At 43.2% G+C, this 15,466-nt stretch overlaps 1 protein-coding gene across 2 annotated transcripts in view; it reads left to right on the top strand.

Annotated features, from left to right (window-relative positions):
• The first annotated feature begins 3,134 nt into the window (after positions 1–3,134).
• Positions 3,135–15,466, top strand: part of Strn (striatin) — an 87,028-nt gene continuing 74,696 nt past the window's right edge. Inside the window, exon 1 of one of the 2 annotated variants that reach the window (XM_087552355.1) lies at positions 3,135–3,474. In XM_087552355.1, the coding sequence (XP_087408481.1) occupies positions 3,241–3,474 (234 nt within the window). In that variant the 5' untranslated portion in view covers positions 3,135–3,240. The remainder of the gene's footprint in view (positions 3,475–15,466) is intronic. The other variant, NM_019148.3, reaches the window with a different exon arrangement.

Below are 15,466 nucleotides of genomic sequence, written 5' to 3' on the forward strand. Positions count from 1 at the left end.
TTTAAATTCATTCTCCTATATAACCTCACAGTTATTTTGTAAGACAAATGTTATGCTTTAATAACAACCGAGAGAACTGGGCCAGTGAGAAGGCTCAGCGGGTAGAGGTACTATGACATACGTCCTGAGTTCCATCCCCAGAGACCCACATGCTGAAAGAAGAGAACTTACTCCATAAGTTATTCTCTGACCTCCACACATCGGCAGCACGCACGTGCGAGTGAGCACACCACACACACACACACACACACACACACACACACACACACACACACACACACACCGCCCTTCACCCCACACACCAGTTTTAGAATCTAACTCATAGAGTAGGAAAATATGGGATCCAGGGGCCTTATTAAAGCAGAAGAACCTTAAAACTTTTTAAAATGTACTGATTTCTGTTAAACTACCAACAAAATATTACCACACAAGGATCTTCTAAAGGAAGTTTAATAATCCCATTTTAGTATGACTCTTAGTATTTTTGACTTGTTGGATATTATTTCCATAATATGTACGTCAATACTATTCTGATTGCTCTCAAAAGCAAAGAAAGTATGGAATAACAAATTTGAATATGAATGAAAAGAATTCTCCAGTACGTATCCGTAGTAGTCCAGGATGCCTATACTTTTGGGAAGTGTGCAAGCGTAGTATGTGTATGTGTGTGTGCGTGCATGAAATCCATGAGTATTCCTTCACTGCTCCCCAGCTTTTTTGAATTTGTTTGTTTGTTTGCTTGTTTGTAAATAGTCAGGAATCCCTCACTGAACCTAGAGTTCACCTGTTTGGCCAGATTGGCCAGTCACTTATCTCCATGGGTTCACCTGCCTCTGCACCCTGTCATCTCCCAGTGCTGAGTTACAGGTCATTGCCTGCCTTTGTGGTTTATGTGAGTGCTGTGGGTCCACACTCAGTTTCTCACGCTTACATGGCAAGCGCCTTGTTATCTATACATTTCATTATATTCGATAGTCTTTGTTTGTGAATCAGTTTAAGGCAGTGATCTTGTCTGACATGTCTTCTATTAGAGGAAAAAAATTGATTTTGAACATCTGAGATTATAAAGTTACTTAAATCCCTCAGATGACAAAGTTCCATTCTTAGCCAGGTAGTGGTGGCACATTTCTTTAATCACAGCACTTGGGAGACAAAGGCCAGTGGATCTCAATTGGAGGCCAGCCTGGTCTACAGAGCAAGTGCCAGGACAGCCAGGACTACACAGAGAAACCCCGTCTCAAAAATTCAAGAAACAAAAACAGAGGAAGAAAGGATAGGAAAAAAAGAAAGAAAAAATTTCTCTTCATGTTTCCGTGGCTCTGATAGATAAAAGAGAGTAATCAACCTGTTTTTAATTTACTAATTAAAATTTAAATTAGGTGGATAGAGGAATAGATAAGTAAATAATTTTGGGGGTTGGGGAGCAGCCCTGGCTGTCCTAGAACTCACTCACTCTGTACACTAGGCTGGCCTTGAGCTCTGAAATCTGCTTCTCTCTGCTTGCCTCTGTCTCTGGGGTGTGCCACCATGTCTGGCTCAACTTTTTTTAAGGTCACTGAGCTAACAGGCAGGTAATCTGGGTGTAGTTTTGGCAGTCATCGGTCACTCAAGGACTCATTGAGGACAGCCTCAGTCTCTTGAGCTGTGAATGAGAGACTCAGGCAAAGAACGTTTAGAGCCAAACAAATTTATGACACGAGGAAATTGGCCAGGCCTGGATCAACTTTTTATGATAATAAAGAATGGATTCAGAGAGCAGAAACATTCAGTAACTGAGTGAAGAGGGCTTTGCCATGGCTATTTGCAACCAGAGCAGATACAATGTGTTTCCTGTCCTTTTCACATGTTGCCATGGGAAGAAGGGGAGCAGAGAGGACAGAGACAGGATGCCCTTCCTTTGCAAGTCACTCACCAGCTTATATCTTTTTTTTTCATGTCCATCAGATCAAAACAAAATTACAATTTTTTGTTACAATGACAACTAAATAATTGCTTAATTTGGATTTTCATTTCTTAAATGTTCTTCAGGCACCTTCCTTTCTCGGGTTGGTGTAGTGTAAATTTATAGTGATAATTTTATCAGGGAGCTCAGAGAGGGAAAACACTGCCAAGTCACTTAGAAGGAAAGGATTCTGGTGTGCCTTTGGTGTAAAGATCAGTTGCCCAAGAAATTGGGAAAGCAACAAGTGGGAAGGGAAGGTTCCAGGGTATTCAGGAGTGCAGTGGAGCAAAAAGGGACTTTGTTCCTTCCGAGTGTAGCCCTTAGGGCTCTGTGACTCTACATGTATGTCAATCTCCTTTTGATGACAAGAACTATGACATCTATCTTTATATTCCTGGCACGGAATATAACTGACAATAAGATACTTGTCCAAGCGAATTGAGTGAAAACTGCCGCAAAGATGGGGAAAATGAGATTGAACAGGCAGCACTTGTTACTGGAGATCTAAAACTTTTGCAGAATTTACCGGCAGGATTACTACAGAGAAAGGGGCTTTCATACCAATACTTCAGACTAAGTGTTAAACTAGAAATTAGAAGAAGCCCCCCACGGCAAATGTTGAACTTTTGCAGAAAGATAGAGGTCCAGAGTGCCTAAGGGAAAACTGGTCTGTTAACAAGCACTGAGCCCCTCAGGAGATGAAAGGCAGGCTCGGTGACAACCCTTAGTCCAGGGGTGTTGAGGCTTTGATGAACCCCCAAATGGGCGACGAAGGGGCAGACGACCGGATGATTTGCCCAGAGCCTATTTCCTAACAAAGCGACCAGGAAGCCCTAAACTAAGTGCAGCTGGGGCTGGTACTTGGCTTGATAACTTCCGCGTGTGAGTATGCAACAGGGAGCGCCGCCCGCGAACTTCCGCATGAAAGGGGCCAGCCGCGGCGCGACCCTAGGGGCATCGGCTGGCTACACCTCTGAGGAGGAAACCCGCGCAGCCCCGAGGGGAGGGCGTGGCAAGGAAAGGGCGTGGCTTCAGTCCCGCCTCCGAGAGACGCAGGCCTACAGGCAAGCAGGGTTCGCCACGCCCCAGGACTACATTTCCCGGCAAGCCCCGCGGGCCGCAGTTGACCCACTTCCCGGCCCGTCACGGGCTCGCCCGGCCCCCGCGCCCGGGCGGCTGCTCCCTGCTGACTGGGGTGTGGGCGGGGAGCGGCGGAGGGAGGAGGCAGAGCTGGCCGCCGCAGTTTGCCGCCGCTGCTGGGCGCCTAGGCAGAGCTCCCCGGGGTTCGTGCGGCCGCCATGGACGAGCAGGCGGGGCCCGGCGTCTTCTTCAGCAACAACCATCCGGGAGCTGGCGGTGCTAAGGGGCTCGGGCCTCTGGCGGAGGCTGCAGCGGCGGGAGACGGAGCGGCTGCGGCGGGGGCGGCCCGAGCTCAGTACAGCCTCCCGGGGATCTTGCACTTCCTGCAGCACGAATGGGCCCGCTTCGAGGTGGAGAGAGCCCAGTGGGAGGTGGAGCGGGCGGAGTTGCAGGTAAAGACCCTCCCGGCCTGGCGGTCTTCATCCCGCCTCTTCTCTCTCTTCTGCCCCGCCCCGGACCCTTCACCCCCTCCCCCAGTCCGCTTGCGTCCCCTCCCCCTTGCCTGGCTCCCATCACTTCCAGAATCTCATCCCCCTTCCTCCAGTCACCTTTGACTTTTCTGCTCCCACTTCCTTGAGCCTGTTTTCCCACTCCTTCTGATCCATTTACCCTCCCGGCGCCTTTTTGTCGGCTGTTTCCCACTCTCAACTCCCGTGCTTGCTTGTTGTTTCCACTGTTTGCCATGCCACATCTTGGGTTGCCTGTCCCTTTCGGTTTACTGATTGGATTGACAGTAGTTTTGAGAGACTCCGAGCAAATCATCCTGGCTCCACATGACGCACCCTAGGTCTAGAGACATTCCCCGCAAAAGGTTTTGGCAGTTGACTACTACTCACTCACTCTGCAAGAAAGGTGACCAGAGACAGCAACACAAGTTGTATCAGCGAGGCCGTGGCTTTCCGCGAGAAACTGACGTAGGGCTAGGGTGTTACAAGCAGTATCAGCTTTATGTCTGAAAGTGTTTCCCTTTCTGCCCTTTCACCCCATCCCGCATTTGGTTTGGATTCATAGGTTTCAATGCAGGGACTGCAATCTGACTGAAGGGAGCCAGAAAATGGGCAGAGGTGGGACACCTTTTTACAGAATCTAAAACTTCCCAAGAGTTGGTTTTTATGGTCAGTGCTTTGCAAGCCTGACATGTACTTTAAAGGGAACTGAAGGGGCCTCAGTGCTACATCGCCCCCTTTCATAACCTGCAAGGTAAAGAAAGTATGCCTATCTGAGAGGAGCTGTTGTGGGCCAGAGAAGGATGAAAGGTTGACACTTCACTGGCCATTCTGAGTTGGTAAGTAGGTTTTCTCTGACTGTTTATAAAACTTCCAACACACACACACACACACACACACACACACACACACACACATACACACACACACACTAATTTCCAGAGGAACTTCGAGAGCTGTGAATTGTTGTGCCTCTCTGTTTTATGGGCTAAGCCTATATGCTTATGAAATTTAAGTACAGTTTTAGTTTGTGAAGCACTTGAAGTGTGTTCCTTTTTTTGGTCCCTTTTTTTTTTTTTTTGGCACAAAAAAAATTAAAGAGAAAGAAACATGCTGAAGAGACTCAATTGCAGATGCATCCTGCTTTGGTGAGGCGCATGTGGCCACAGAAGGAGCAAACAGGCAAGGTTATAGTAAATAGGTCTCTGATAAAGGCTATGCTTGCGTCCAGCTCTGTGACCTTGAGGATATTCTGTGACCTCTCTGGGCTTCAGTTTCATCCTTTACTTATTCAGCACATGGCTCAGGCCTGGTTGAATGCCTGCCTTGTGTATTCAGACTCCAGCCAACGAAACTGGAAAAGCTGCTGCCCCCTTCATGGAGCTTCTGTTTTAGGCAGAAGGCGAACAGTCAGTGGATAAAGCTGTGTGAAATAGCCTATAGTTGGGCTCTTCGAGGGAAAGTAAGAATATAGGAGTATAGTCACTTCTTGGGAGGTGGGTATGGGCAATCGAATGAAGTAAGGTAGTGGCCTGTATGGTTTCTTCTGTTTCTGCAGTTATGTGGTTTGTGTTCTTTGCTGACTTTTTAATACCTACTGTTAGGTATAAGTCTGTTTGATATTTGTAAGTCTTGTAGTGATGGCTGATCTCGTACCCAACCAAGTGACTGAGAGTACACAAAAAGTCTGGTGCTTTGACATTTACCTTCCCTGGCAATGCATTCTGCAGATGAACTTATGGAGGGGTTCAGGTCAAGGGCCAACTCTCACACATGGTTGCTGGAAATGATTTTTGTTTGTTTCTGCTTAAATTTTAGCATATTTTATAGTTTAGGGAATGTAGAACAAATGACACCTATCTGGTAAAAACGAGCAATAAGACAATGTTTGCCTTCCTGTGTGTAGGTATGGGGATTTACGGACTAGCCTATGTTTGCTCATTCTCTGAGGCTTCAATTTTAAAGTTAATTAGTCTTTAATTTTTACACACACATCCAGATTAACTTCAGGTAAGATTCCTGTTGTTGCTTATGTTAAGAACACTACTTAATTTTTTTTTTAAATAGCGTCTTTTGATTTATGTTCCAGAAAGTTTTTTAAAAAAAATCATAGAATTTTTTTTATAAATAAAATAAATATTATTATCACAGGGTTTGCAATAATACATGGTCTTTGTACCATTCGCAGAATTACAATTTTTAAAAATCATGTACTTTTAGGTCAACATTAAATTTGATTTTCCCTTTCTGTACCATTGGGCTTTTCCTGGCGGGGGGGGGGGGGGGACAAACAGTATAAAGTAAAAGAGTTAAATGAGTTGCAATGACACATACCTGTGTCCTTTTAATTTTTAAAACTCTTCCGAAGCCATTAACACCAAAGTCAACAGAAGTGCCTTTAAGGTTCAGTCTCATTTGTCCCTACAGGAACCTGTCAGTCCTGCTCCTTCAAGTTGTCAGGGGTGAGTTGTGAAAGGCAGCCCAAGTTCTCATCTGTCTGGGCAGCCTGTGTCACTTCCTCCCTCCTGCAGATGCTGGGAAGGAGAAAGGAGTCATATCAATCAAAACATTTTTTTTTTTAATTTCCTTTTCCTCCTCTCCCATGTTAGTTAATGGATCATACCCCAACAACCATGAGAATTGATGATTCACAAGAGAACAGAGATTATCAAGGTATTACTGAGTTTTGTGTTTGAAAAAGGAATTGAAAGAATAATATTTGAAAGGTTTTTTTTTTTTTCACGTATGAGACATGGTGCCCGAGACCCCAAAGAACCTTGCATCCTAATCAGTATGGGGGAGATTGACTTTCTTAGAACAGCCTGAGAAGATTCAGCAGTAAATGTGGAAAGTCGGGAAGTAATCACAACCCTAGGCTTAGTCATTTGAAAGTTACCTTCAGAAAAGCAAACAGGTAATAGAGTGACCGTAGATTTTGATGATATACAGGTGGAAGAAGGAGGCTGTGGTTCTGTCTACGTGGGAGTGGTAGAATTGTTTAGATCAACTAGTAGAGGGCATGTGGTATAGAGGCTCTGGGCTGGAGTGTTTATGAATCTAGATCTTGGCACCAATGATTTGTATCTCATTTAGCAAATATTTTTCAAGTATATACTTCATGCCAGGTCCTGTTTTAGGCATGGAGAAGATATAAGATCTTATCTCGTGAAATTTAAATGATAGGGTCAGATAAACAGTGAATACCTGCTACATTGCAAAGTCTTACATGCTCTGCTAAAGTAAAGGGATAGGAAGAAGTCATCATAGATTGAGAGTTAGCGAGCAGAATCCTTCCAAGGCCGTACCTGAGAGTTAAAACAGCCAAGAGAAGGGAGGGTGCTTAGAATATCACGGGGACAACAATGGGGCAAGTGTGGCCAGAGTGGAGGAGGAGTGGAAGAAATGATGCCGAGGAAGATACTGATCCTGCTTCCTGTAAAGACTTTGAATTTTGGCTGCATCTGGTGGCACAGGCCTGTAATCTCTGCTACTTGGCAGACATAGGGTGAGAGACATCACAAGTTGAAGGCTGGTCTGGGTTACAGAAGGAATTAAAGGGTAGCGTGGACTCTTAGTAGGTCTAGCTTCAAATGCAAAGTGAAAAGAAGACTGAGACCAGAGCTCCGAGGTAGAGGGTTTGCTCAGAGTATGCAGGGCTCTATGTCCAACCCCCAGTACCAAGAAAATAACCACCGCTGGGCTTCACTTCTGCAGATTGGGCAACCATTGGAATGTATTGAAAAAAGGAGCATCTTTAAAACGAACCCTTAGCAGGAGTTGAGAATATGCCCCAGGAGGTGGGAAAGAAGAAGCAGGAAGGGTGTTTAGGAGTCTGTATAAATTAATTAAGGCCTGAGTTGAGAGGTAGTGGTGGGTTTTTTTGCATGTACAGTTTGTTTATGTATCATTAAAACATAGTAGGTTCTGAACACAGGAAGACAGCTCACTAGTCAGTGTGCCACGCGCGCATGGGTAGGATGTGAGTGTGAGGAAAAGGGGACTGAAACAATTCAGCACTTCAGTCCTGCATACCTTCGAAGGATAGCTGAGATCCACTGAGCACATAAATGGAAGATGTAGGAACTTAAAAACGATTGCGTTTCGTTAATTACAGCAGTTATTTTACGTATCACAAAATGCAACAATGACAGACCTGTTAATAAATCTATACTCTAAGCTCACTGTTATATTTCATGCCTATAAAACATATGCCAAAAATATGACCTGTCAGAGCCTTAAGTTACCTTGTGAGAATTAAGTGAGATCGTTTTTAAGTCTCCAGTAGGTGCCTGGTCTGTAAATCAAGTGAATGGTAGCAACACACGAGGTCACTTTTTCTCCTGTTTATTGCCTCCAAGAAAATGCCAATCTTCAATCTTTTTTTTTTTTTTGGTTCTTTTTTTCGGAGCTGGGGACCGAACCCAGGGCCTTGCGCTTCCTAGGCAAGCGCTCTACCACTGAGCTAAATCCCCAACCCCGCCAATCTTCAATCTTAAACTCACCTCAGACCAGACCTCGATGGCGCCTTCTCGAGCCCATGCAGTCGGACATTCAGGGCCTGGTGCTGGCATTAAAGTCGTTTAACAGGAATGGATGGCGGCAGCTAAACTTTAGGAATCCAATCTCACCTTTGCATTACATCTTGGATAACAGATTGTGGATATTTGTAACCATTTTATAAGATGGATTTATCCTTTTCTTTTAAATTACTTTTAAGCTTGGAACAAATGAACCCTCCTTACACCATTTTGTGAATAGGTTTTTAAACTTTATAATTTAAATTTTCATATTCTTCAGTTATATTTTTGGAAAGATTACAGGGGTTTTTACTCTTTTAAAACATATGCTTTTGTCATTTCACTTCAGTGTTTCTTCACCTTAATGGCAATCTTAGAATAATCTGTTCCCTGGGCCTCATCCAGACCAATTGAATCAGAATCATAGAAATTATGGCCCTAGCATTAGCATTTTTTGAGCATTTGTTAGTATTTTTTTTTGTGGTTCAAATATGTACAAAGATTGAAGATAAATGCTTAGTTTGTTTCTATTCTCTCTCTCTCTCTCTCACACACACACACACACACACACACACACACACGGTGTATAAAGTTTGGCAGTTTTCAACATGTGTTGGCATTCAGTATATGGGTGCTTTTTATAGACTGAGATATAATTTCTGTTAATTTCCATTGTTCTTTCTGATGATAGCTAGCATTTATTTTAGGCAGCAGCCTATTATCATTTGAATCACCTCCCACTGACATAGACATACAATGACAGGGTAATCTTTGAGGTGGAATGAACTTTGGAAGTAACTCCAAACTTTGTAAGTAATGAGAGAGGTTAAGTGACCAGGAATGAAGTAGGTTTTGAAAAGCCCTGTCACTTCTGTCTCCAGATATTTTGACAGGCTTTTCTCTTTCTAAAGTCTTTTCAGATTCTTACCTCCTCTGCCGCCTCTCCTCCTCCTCTTTTGTCCTCTTCCTTTAGATTCAACCCAGGGCTTGGCACATGCTAAGCACCCCGTCTACCACTCAGCTGAACTCAGCCTCAGCGTCTCTGTTAGGAAGCCTTCTGAAGTAATCAGTCATACTGATACTTACTGGTTTTTGTTATTATTATTTTTTTTAATCTAAAACATTTTAGAGACTTTAATGTGTTTTTTGTTGCTTTCTGGTTTGTTGGACACATTTACATTTTCCCTCTGTCTTTGATATTTTATCTTTCATTAATTTTTGGGAGCATGGGTTTCTGTTTGCTTTGCATTTTGTTATACTCAAAATCTCTTCTTGCAGAATATCTGACTATAGTTTCCTTAGATAGACCCTTGGCTGCATTTTCTTGCCCTCTTGGGTTTCTGAGTGTGCACGTATCTTCCTTCTCTATGCTTTTCATCTTTATATTTTCACATTTTATTCTGGGTAATGTATTCTGACTTTTCTCTCAGTCCGTCATCCGCTCTTCAGTTCATTTCAGTGCGTTGTAGTTATGCAGTGACTTTAGGTTGGGTCATTTGACACTCATTTTGGTTCCTTTTGCAGGCTGGTTCTTGTTTTGTTCTTTGATGGTGTCTCGTTCTTTGCATGTATTTCCAGAATGACCTTTTAAACCCGTGTGTGTGTGTGTGTGTGTGTGTGTGTGTGTGTGTGTGTGTGTGTGACTTTTAATTTGGTGTCTCCAAAGTTGCTCAGTTTGAGTGGACTGTCTGGGTGCTGGGTTTGAGTGGACTGTCTGGGTGCTGGGTTTGAGTGGACTGTCTGGGTGCTGGGTTTGAGTGGACTGTCCGGGTGCTGGGTTTGAGTGGACTGTCTGGGTGCTCCTTGCTCACAGTGACTTGTTCCTTTGTGTTTTTGCCTTATCTTGGTGTACTGCTCACTGTCCTTGGAAAAGTATAAGAGTATTCTGAGTTTTCAAAGGTTCTGTATTTGCTTTTTTTTTTTTATAGATTACTGGTAATTGGAGGCATTATTAGTCCAGCACTAGTTTAAACAAAAGTCATTGCTTGAGGCATTTGGACTTCTGTCTGCTGAGACCTGGGTTGTAAATGTACTTGAGAACAAATACACTCACTGTCTTTCCTGATGGTCATAAACCCCTTAGTGTCTAATGTAAATGTGCAGTATGTCGCCCGTCAGTGTCCAGTCTGGATGGGCTGGGGTTGGGCTTTGCCTTTCGGGTTCTGTAGCCTGTTCTGCTGGGTCCGTATACGAAAGCTCCTGTGTCCTGACCTCACTGACTCCTCCCAGTCTCTTTAATTTGGATCAGATAATTTTTTGCTATCTTGTCAATTTTAGGTCGCTTTAAAGAAAATTGAAATATTTCGTCCAGAACTTTTAGCTATTTTCAGTAGGAAAAGTTGCTGAATTCTCTGGTTTTAGTTTCAAAATCTAATAAGAATGCCCTCAATACATATCTCGGGGGAAACAGTCATACTCCGAGCACTCCCTTATATGAAGAGATATACCCGCTCAGTCCTAAACTTCCTTGTCTGTTGTTTGGTTTTTCTTGCTCCACGGCCCTGTTGTGTAGCCCAGTCTGCGCCAGCCGCACCGCTCTGTTCACAGATCTTGGAGTTCTAGTGGCAGGGAAGACCAATGGTTTTCCTCCAAAGCAGTTGTCCTTTAGGCAGATTGAAAACAAGAAACTCTTCACTTTGTGGTCTCAGAGTAAATAATCCGGATGGCTTTCCCTTTGCTACTTGATGCAGCTATGCCGTTTGAGTTATGAAATCTGCCAATGGTGTCCAAGTTTCAGTTTTGGTCCATTAAAAAGAAAACAAACCAACCTCACCCTTGGGATCCGTGGAGATTCTTACCTGGGGTGCCTTTCCAAATGATGACACAGTCTTTAACCATCATAACTTGGCAGTGTAAGACGCTGTCCTTAGAGCCAGACAGCCCCTCTCGCTTAAGACTTTCAGTTTTTGTAGGCTTCTCTTTTATTTATAAACTGTTGGTGTGGGTACACAAATCAAGCCGGATAGTTAAAAGGTTTAAGACATAGGAAGTATGGGCCAGTGAGATTGCTTACCTGGGAAGTATGCTTCCAAGCCTGCCAACCACGTGGTGTAAAGGGAGAACCAACTGCTGTCTTCTAACTTCCACATTGGAGCATGCATCTGTGCATTTGCTCATGATAACAATGAAGCCTGTGGTATTGCAGTGCATACAGGTAGTCTAGTCGGTTAGCTCCACTTAGTTGAGATGTCTCTCCACAGACGGCATTAGTTTATATTGTCTATTTAGTGTGCTTTAGAAGCCAGCAGTTTAAATGATTCGGTTGTCATAGTAGCTTCTATCCTGTCTTTGTCCTGTATGGATTGAGAACTGTAACTGGGGCGTTGATGTTAATGATGCTAGAGATGGCAGTAGTAGAGGGCGCCAAGCTTGTGCACTGGGCATAGAGGAAGACAGAAGATGGAAAGGGGCAAGAGAAGCCTGGGGCCCTGGCAGACAGGAGTAAAACTACACAGCTCTCTAGCTCTTAGACGATGTTAGGATACTGTTTGAATGTTTTATTTAAGCGTTTGTAATTGTAGAGTTCTTGAGTGTCTTTCCCAACCCTGTGTTTCGCTTATTTTCTGCCCATTCTTTAGACTAAGAATATTTTGTCCCTTAAGGAAGTTTAGAATATAAGTAGTCTCAGTCTATATAAGTATAGACTTAGTTTGAACTGACTTTTAGTCCCTAATCCAGGGCCTGTTTGCTGACCAAAGCCTCCTATTTTATTGATTTCTCTGTGTAGTTGCTTCTGGTTTCAACGAACTGGATAAATCATAATATTTATGATTATACATGTTTTGAGTAGCTATCAAAATATAAATTCTCATCACTTGAAAAGTTTTTTTCCTTCAACTTGGAGAGTTAATGATATACAGAATAAATTAATATTGTCAGGGTCTCAAAATAAGTCTTAAACAATTTGTGTGCCTCAGAAGTATTTAAGTGTGTTATCTAGAGCCCACCCTATCCCACGTGGCTCAGGCTGAGCTTAAACTCTGTGTCGTGCAGAATGGCCTTTAACTTCTGCTCCTCTTGCATACTGGGGTTCCAGCACGTGCCCTCATGCCTGCCTACATAGGCAGTGGTGGAGATGAAACTACCACTTTTACGTTTTGTGTAGGGAATACTGAAATCAGACTTTAGTTTTTTTAAAAAAAATTTCAAATTTGGAGCCTACGAATTTTGTTCCAAGGCTAGTAGTTTAATTAGATACATTAATTAGATCACATGACTATATGTAGTTCAGTATAGTTTGTATGTGTCATGGAATTTTGCATAGTGTCTTGTTTATTAGGTTTTTCTTTGCCAGTTCTATGTGTGCTGTGTGAGGGCAGAATGATGAATACGTCAACTGTGTATTTGCTCTTATGCCGAAAGTTAAGGTTTAACTTTGATTACATAACGTTATCTGAACAACATGATGGGCAGTAGAAAATGTTGGCGTGCTTAGAAGGACATTTTATTGCATAGTAAGCTGAGGGCCATGTGAAAAGGATCACTTTTTTCGGGAGATGGAGTGGGAAGGAAAACAAGGGCCTAGGTAGGAGTGGAGGAAGGTGACACTTGGGCAGTAAGTATTGAGTAAGTTTGATGGAGTAGGTATTTTGGGTGTGGCAGATGTGTTCTTGGCGTAAATACACTGGAGAGATCCTTTCCAAGGAAGGGCCCAAGGGAATGTCTCACCACTGATCACACAGGCTCCATTAGCCCTCATCTGTATGTGATGGAAATTGGACCCAGTACACTGTATCTGCTTTGGAGAAGCAGACCTGACGGCAGATTCCACAAGGTAATACCAGTTTCTCTTGATGGAAAAGTACCACACTGTGTGAATTGTTCTCATTCTTTTTATTTGTTTTGCTTACGCTTCCTAAATGAGAAGGTTGTGTAGTGAGCAAAGAAGCTTAAATTATAGGCGCAACCCAAACCTGCTCCTAAGGAATGTGGATTCCTGTGAGGCTAAAGGGAGCAAGGAGGAGCCTGGAGATCTGGGTCGGCGCAGTTAATGAACCTGAGAGAATAGTGTTAGTCAAGGAAGGCATCGTCCTCTCAGTAGGTCAGCACGCTGCCTTGCTCTCTGTCTTCATCACCCTCTAAGCAGTGAAGGTCTGTGTACTGAGAGCCATGTGTCAGATACATTGCCAGTATTTTAAACTTACAATTTATTTTAAATCCTACAAAACTCGATGTAGAAGGTATTAACCATTCCTTAATAAACAGGTAAAAAAATGAGAAAGGGTTAATGTTATACCGCAGAAAAAGGTTAATGACGGTTCTGGGCGCAGGAAGTGGGACATATTTTGATAATTTCCATTTTCTTTCATACTTCTTGGTCAGTGTATAGAAATGTTTTGTTTACTAAATTCTGATCATCATCAAGATTCAGTTACCTTCTCTGGAAAAGTAACTGTTGTGTGTTTGGCTTCTACACACAAACAGGAGCGTGTACTCTGAGAATATATATACACCAGAAGCAGTTAATGCGGTCCAGACCAGCGGATGATCCTGTTGCTAGAAAAGATGCTCAACACATTATCTTTAAAATTTCAGGGTACAATATATTTGTATAGTTATTTGTCAATGTAAGACCAGGTTTGTCCTTCACTTATTTTAATGAGTACCAGCTAAAGGGGCTAGAAAGGTGACTCAGTGGTTAAGAGCACTGGCTACTCTTCTAGAGGACCAGGGCTCGATTCCCAGCACCTAAATGGTGGCTTACAACCATCTGTAACTCTAGTCCCAGGAAATCTTCTGCCCTCCAAGGACACTGCATGCACGTGGCACAGACATATATGCACGCAAAACACCATACATAAAAATAATAAATAAAATGCTAAAAAAAAAAACCATTTACAGTTCTGTGTTATTCTCAAGTAAGCCACAAATTATACTGTTTATGATGTTTAGTTTTGGTTTTCCTTCAGTAAAGCACACTGAGTGAAAACATCCCGGGGTTTTTTGTGCCCTGGTATTAACACAGTTGTTTCTCCCACATCTGTTGTGATAGCGCTATTCTTAGTGGCTCTTCCTTTCCTGCCTGCCCAGAATCCCCCTATCCATCCATCCACCCCTGCCTTCTTCCTGCCTTGCCTTCCCTCCCCTTCCTAAGTCATCCCGTGAAACTCAATTAAATCATAACACATGAACATTTTTGACAAGAAAACCAGTTGACTTTTTTTGTGGTGGTTTTGTTTTTTGAGACAGGGTTTCACGGTAGCTCTTGCTGTTCTGGAACTTGTTCTGTTGACCAGGTTGGCCTTGAACTCAAGAGGTCTGCTTGCCTCTGTCTCTGGAATGCAGGGATTCAAGGCTTGCACCACCAGGCCCAGTCCAGTTGACTCTTGATAAGTGTATACAATTCTATGACAATCAAAATATATGGAAGACCTGTAAAGAATGGCTATTACGTGACTATTGAACATGCTCTGGGGTTCTACCAAACAAGAAAAACCTACTGGTTAGTCTATAAAGTTGGTTAACAGAGATTCGTGATGGAACTCCTATCTGTCTGTCTCATACGCTGCACAGTTGTTCCTTCACTAGATTTTGAGTTACAGGGGGTTTTATTTTTTAAGGTCTGGCAGAGTGACTGGCACATAATAGTTAATCAATAAATCCTCTTTTCTTCTTTCTTCCTCCTTTTCTTCCTCCTTCTCTTCTTCCTCCTCTTTTCTCCTCCTTTCCTCCTCTTCTTCCTTCTCTTCCTCTTCCTCCTCCTCCTTTCTCCTTTCCTCCTCTTCTTCCTTCTCTTCCTCTTCCTCCTCCTCCCCTTCCTCCTCTTCTTCCTCCTCTCTTCTCCTTTCCTCCTCCCCTTCCTCCTCGTCTTCTTTCGTTTTGTTTTTGAGACAGCATTTCTCTATGTAGCCCCAGCCATCCTAGAACCCACTTTGTAGACCAAGCTGACCTTGAACTCAGAAATCCATCTGCCTCTGCCTCCCAAGTGCACAGGTGTGAGCCACCACCCCCCAGCCCTAATAAGTTATTCTTAATTGGATGAATCTCATATTCGGTTACAGTAGTATTGAATATGTGTCAACACGAACATGTATGCTTATGTTTATTCTGGATCCCATCAAATTTTTATTCTTAAAAGCAGGTCATGTGTCTCAGACATCTGTAATAATTATGTTTTCCGGGACTACTAAATATACAGCATATACACTGTTATTAGACAAATACTTTATCTGTTCTTTTTGCCTCTACCTTGTGACTTCCACCAGAAAGAGCCATTTGAAGCAAGGCCTGTCTGCATTCTTGTCCTGCAGAGCATGGGGCCCTGCCTGCGAGATCATTTTGACAGGGTCCATTTCAGGAATGCCACTGCCTTCCTAATTGCCGCTGGCTGCTCCTGCAGTAAATGGCTACAAGTGGGTGGTTTTGTTTGTGGCAGTGTGAATAAGGATTGTTCCCCACAAGCCCCTCTTACATATTGAACT

The sequence above is a fragment of the Rattus norvegicus genome, chromosome 6, assembly GCF_021556685.1.
Source record: "Rattus norvegicus strain SHRSP/BbbUtx chromosome 6, alternate assembly SHRSP_T2T, whole genome shotgun sequence".
Classification (NCBI taxonomy): Eukaryota; Metazoa; Chordata; class Mammalia; order Rodentia; family Muridae; genus Rattus; species Rattus norvegicus.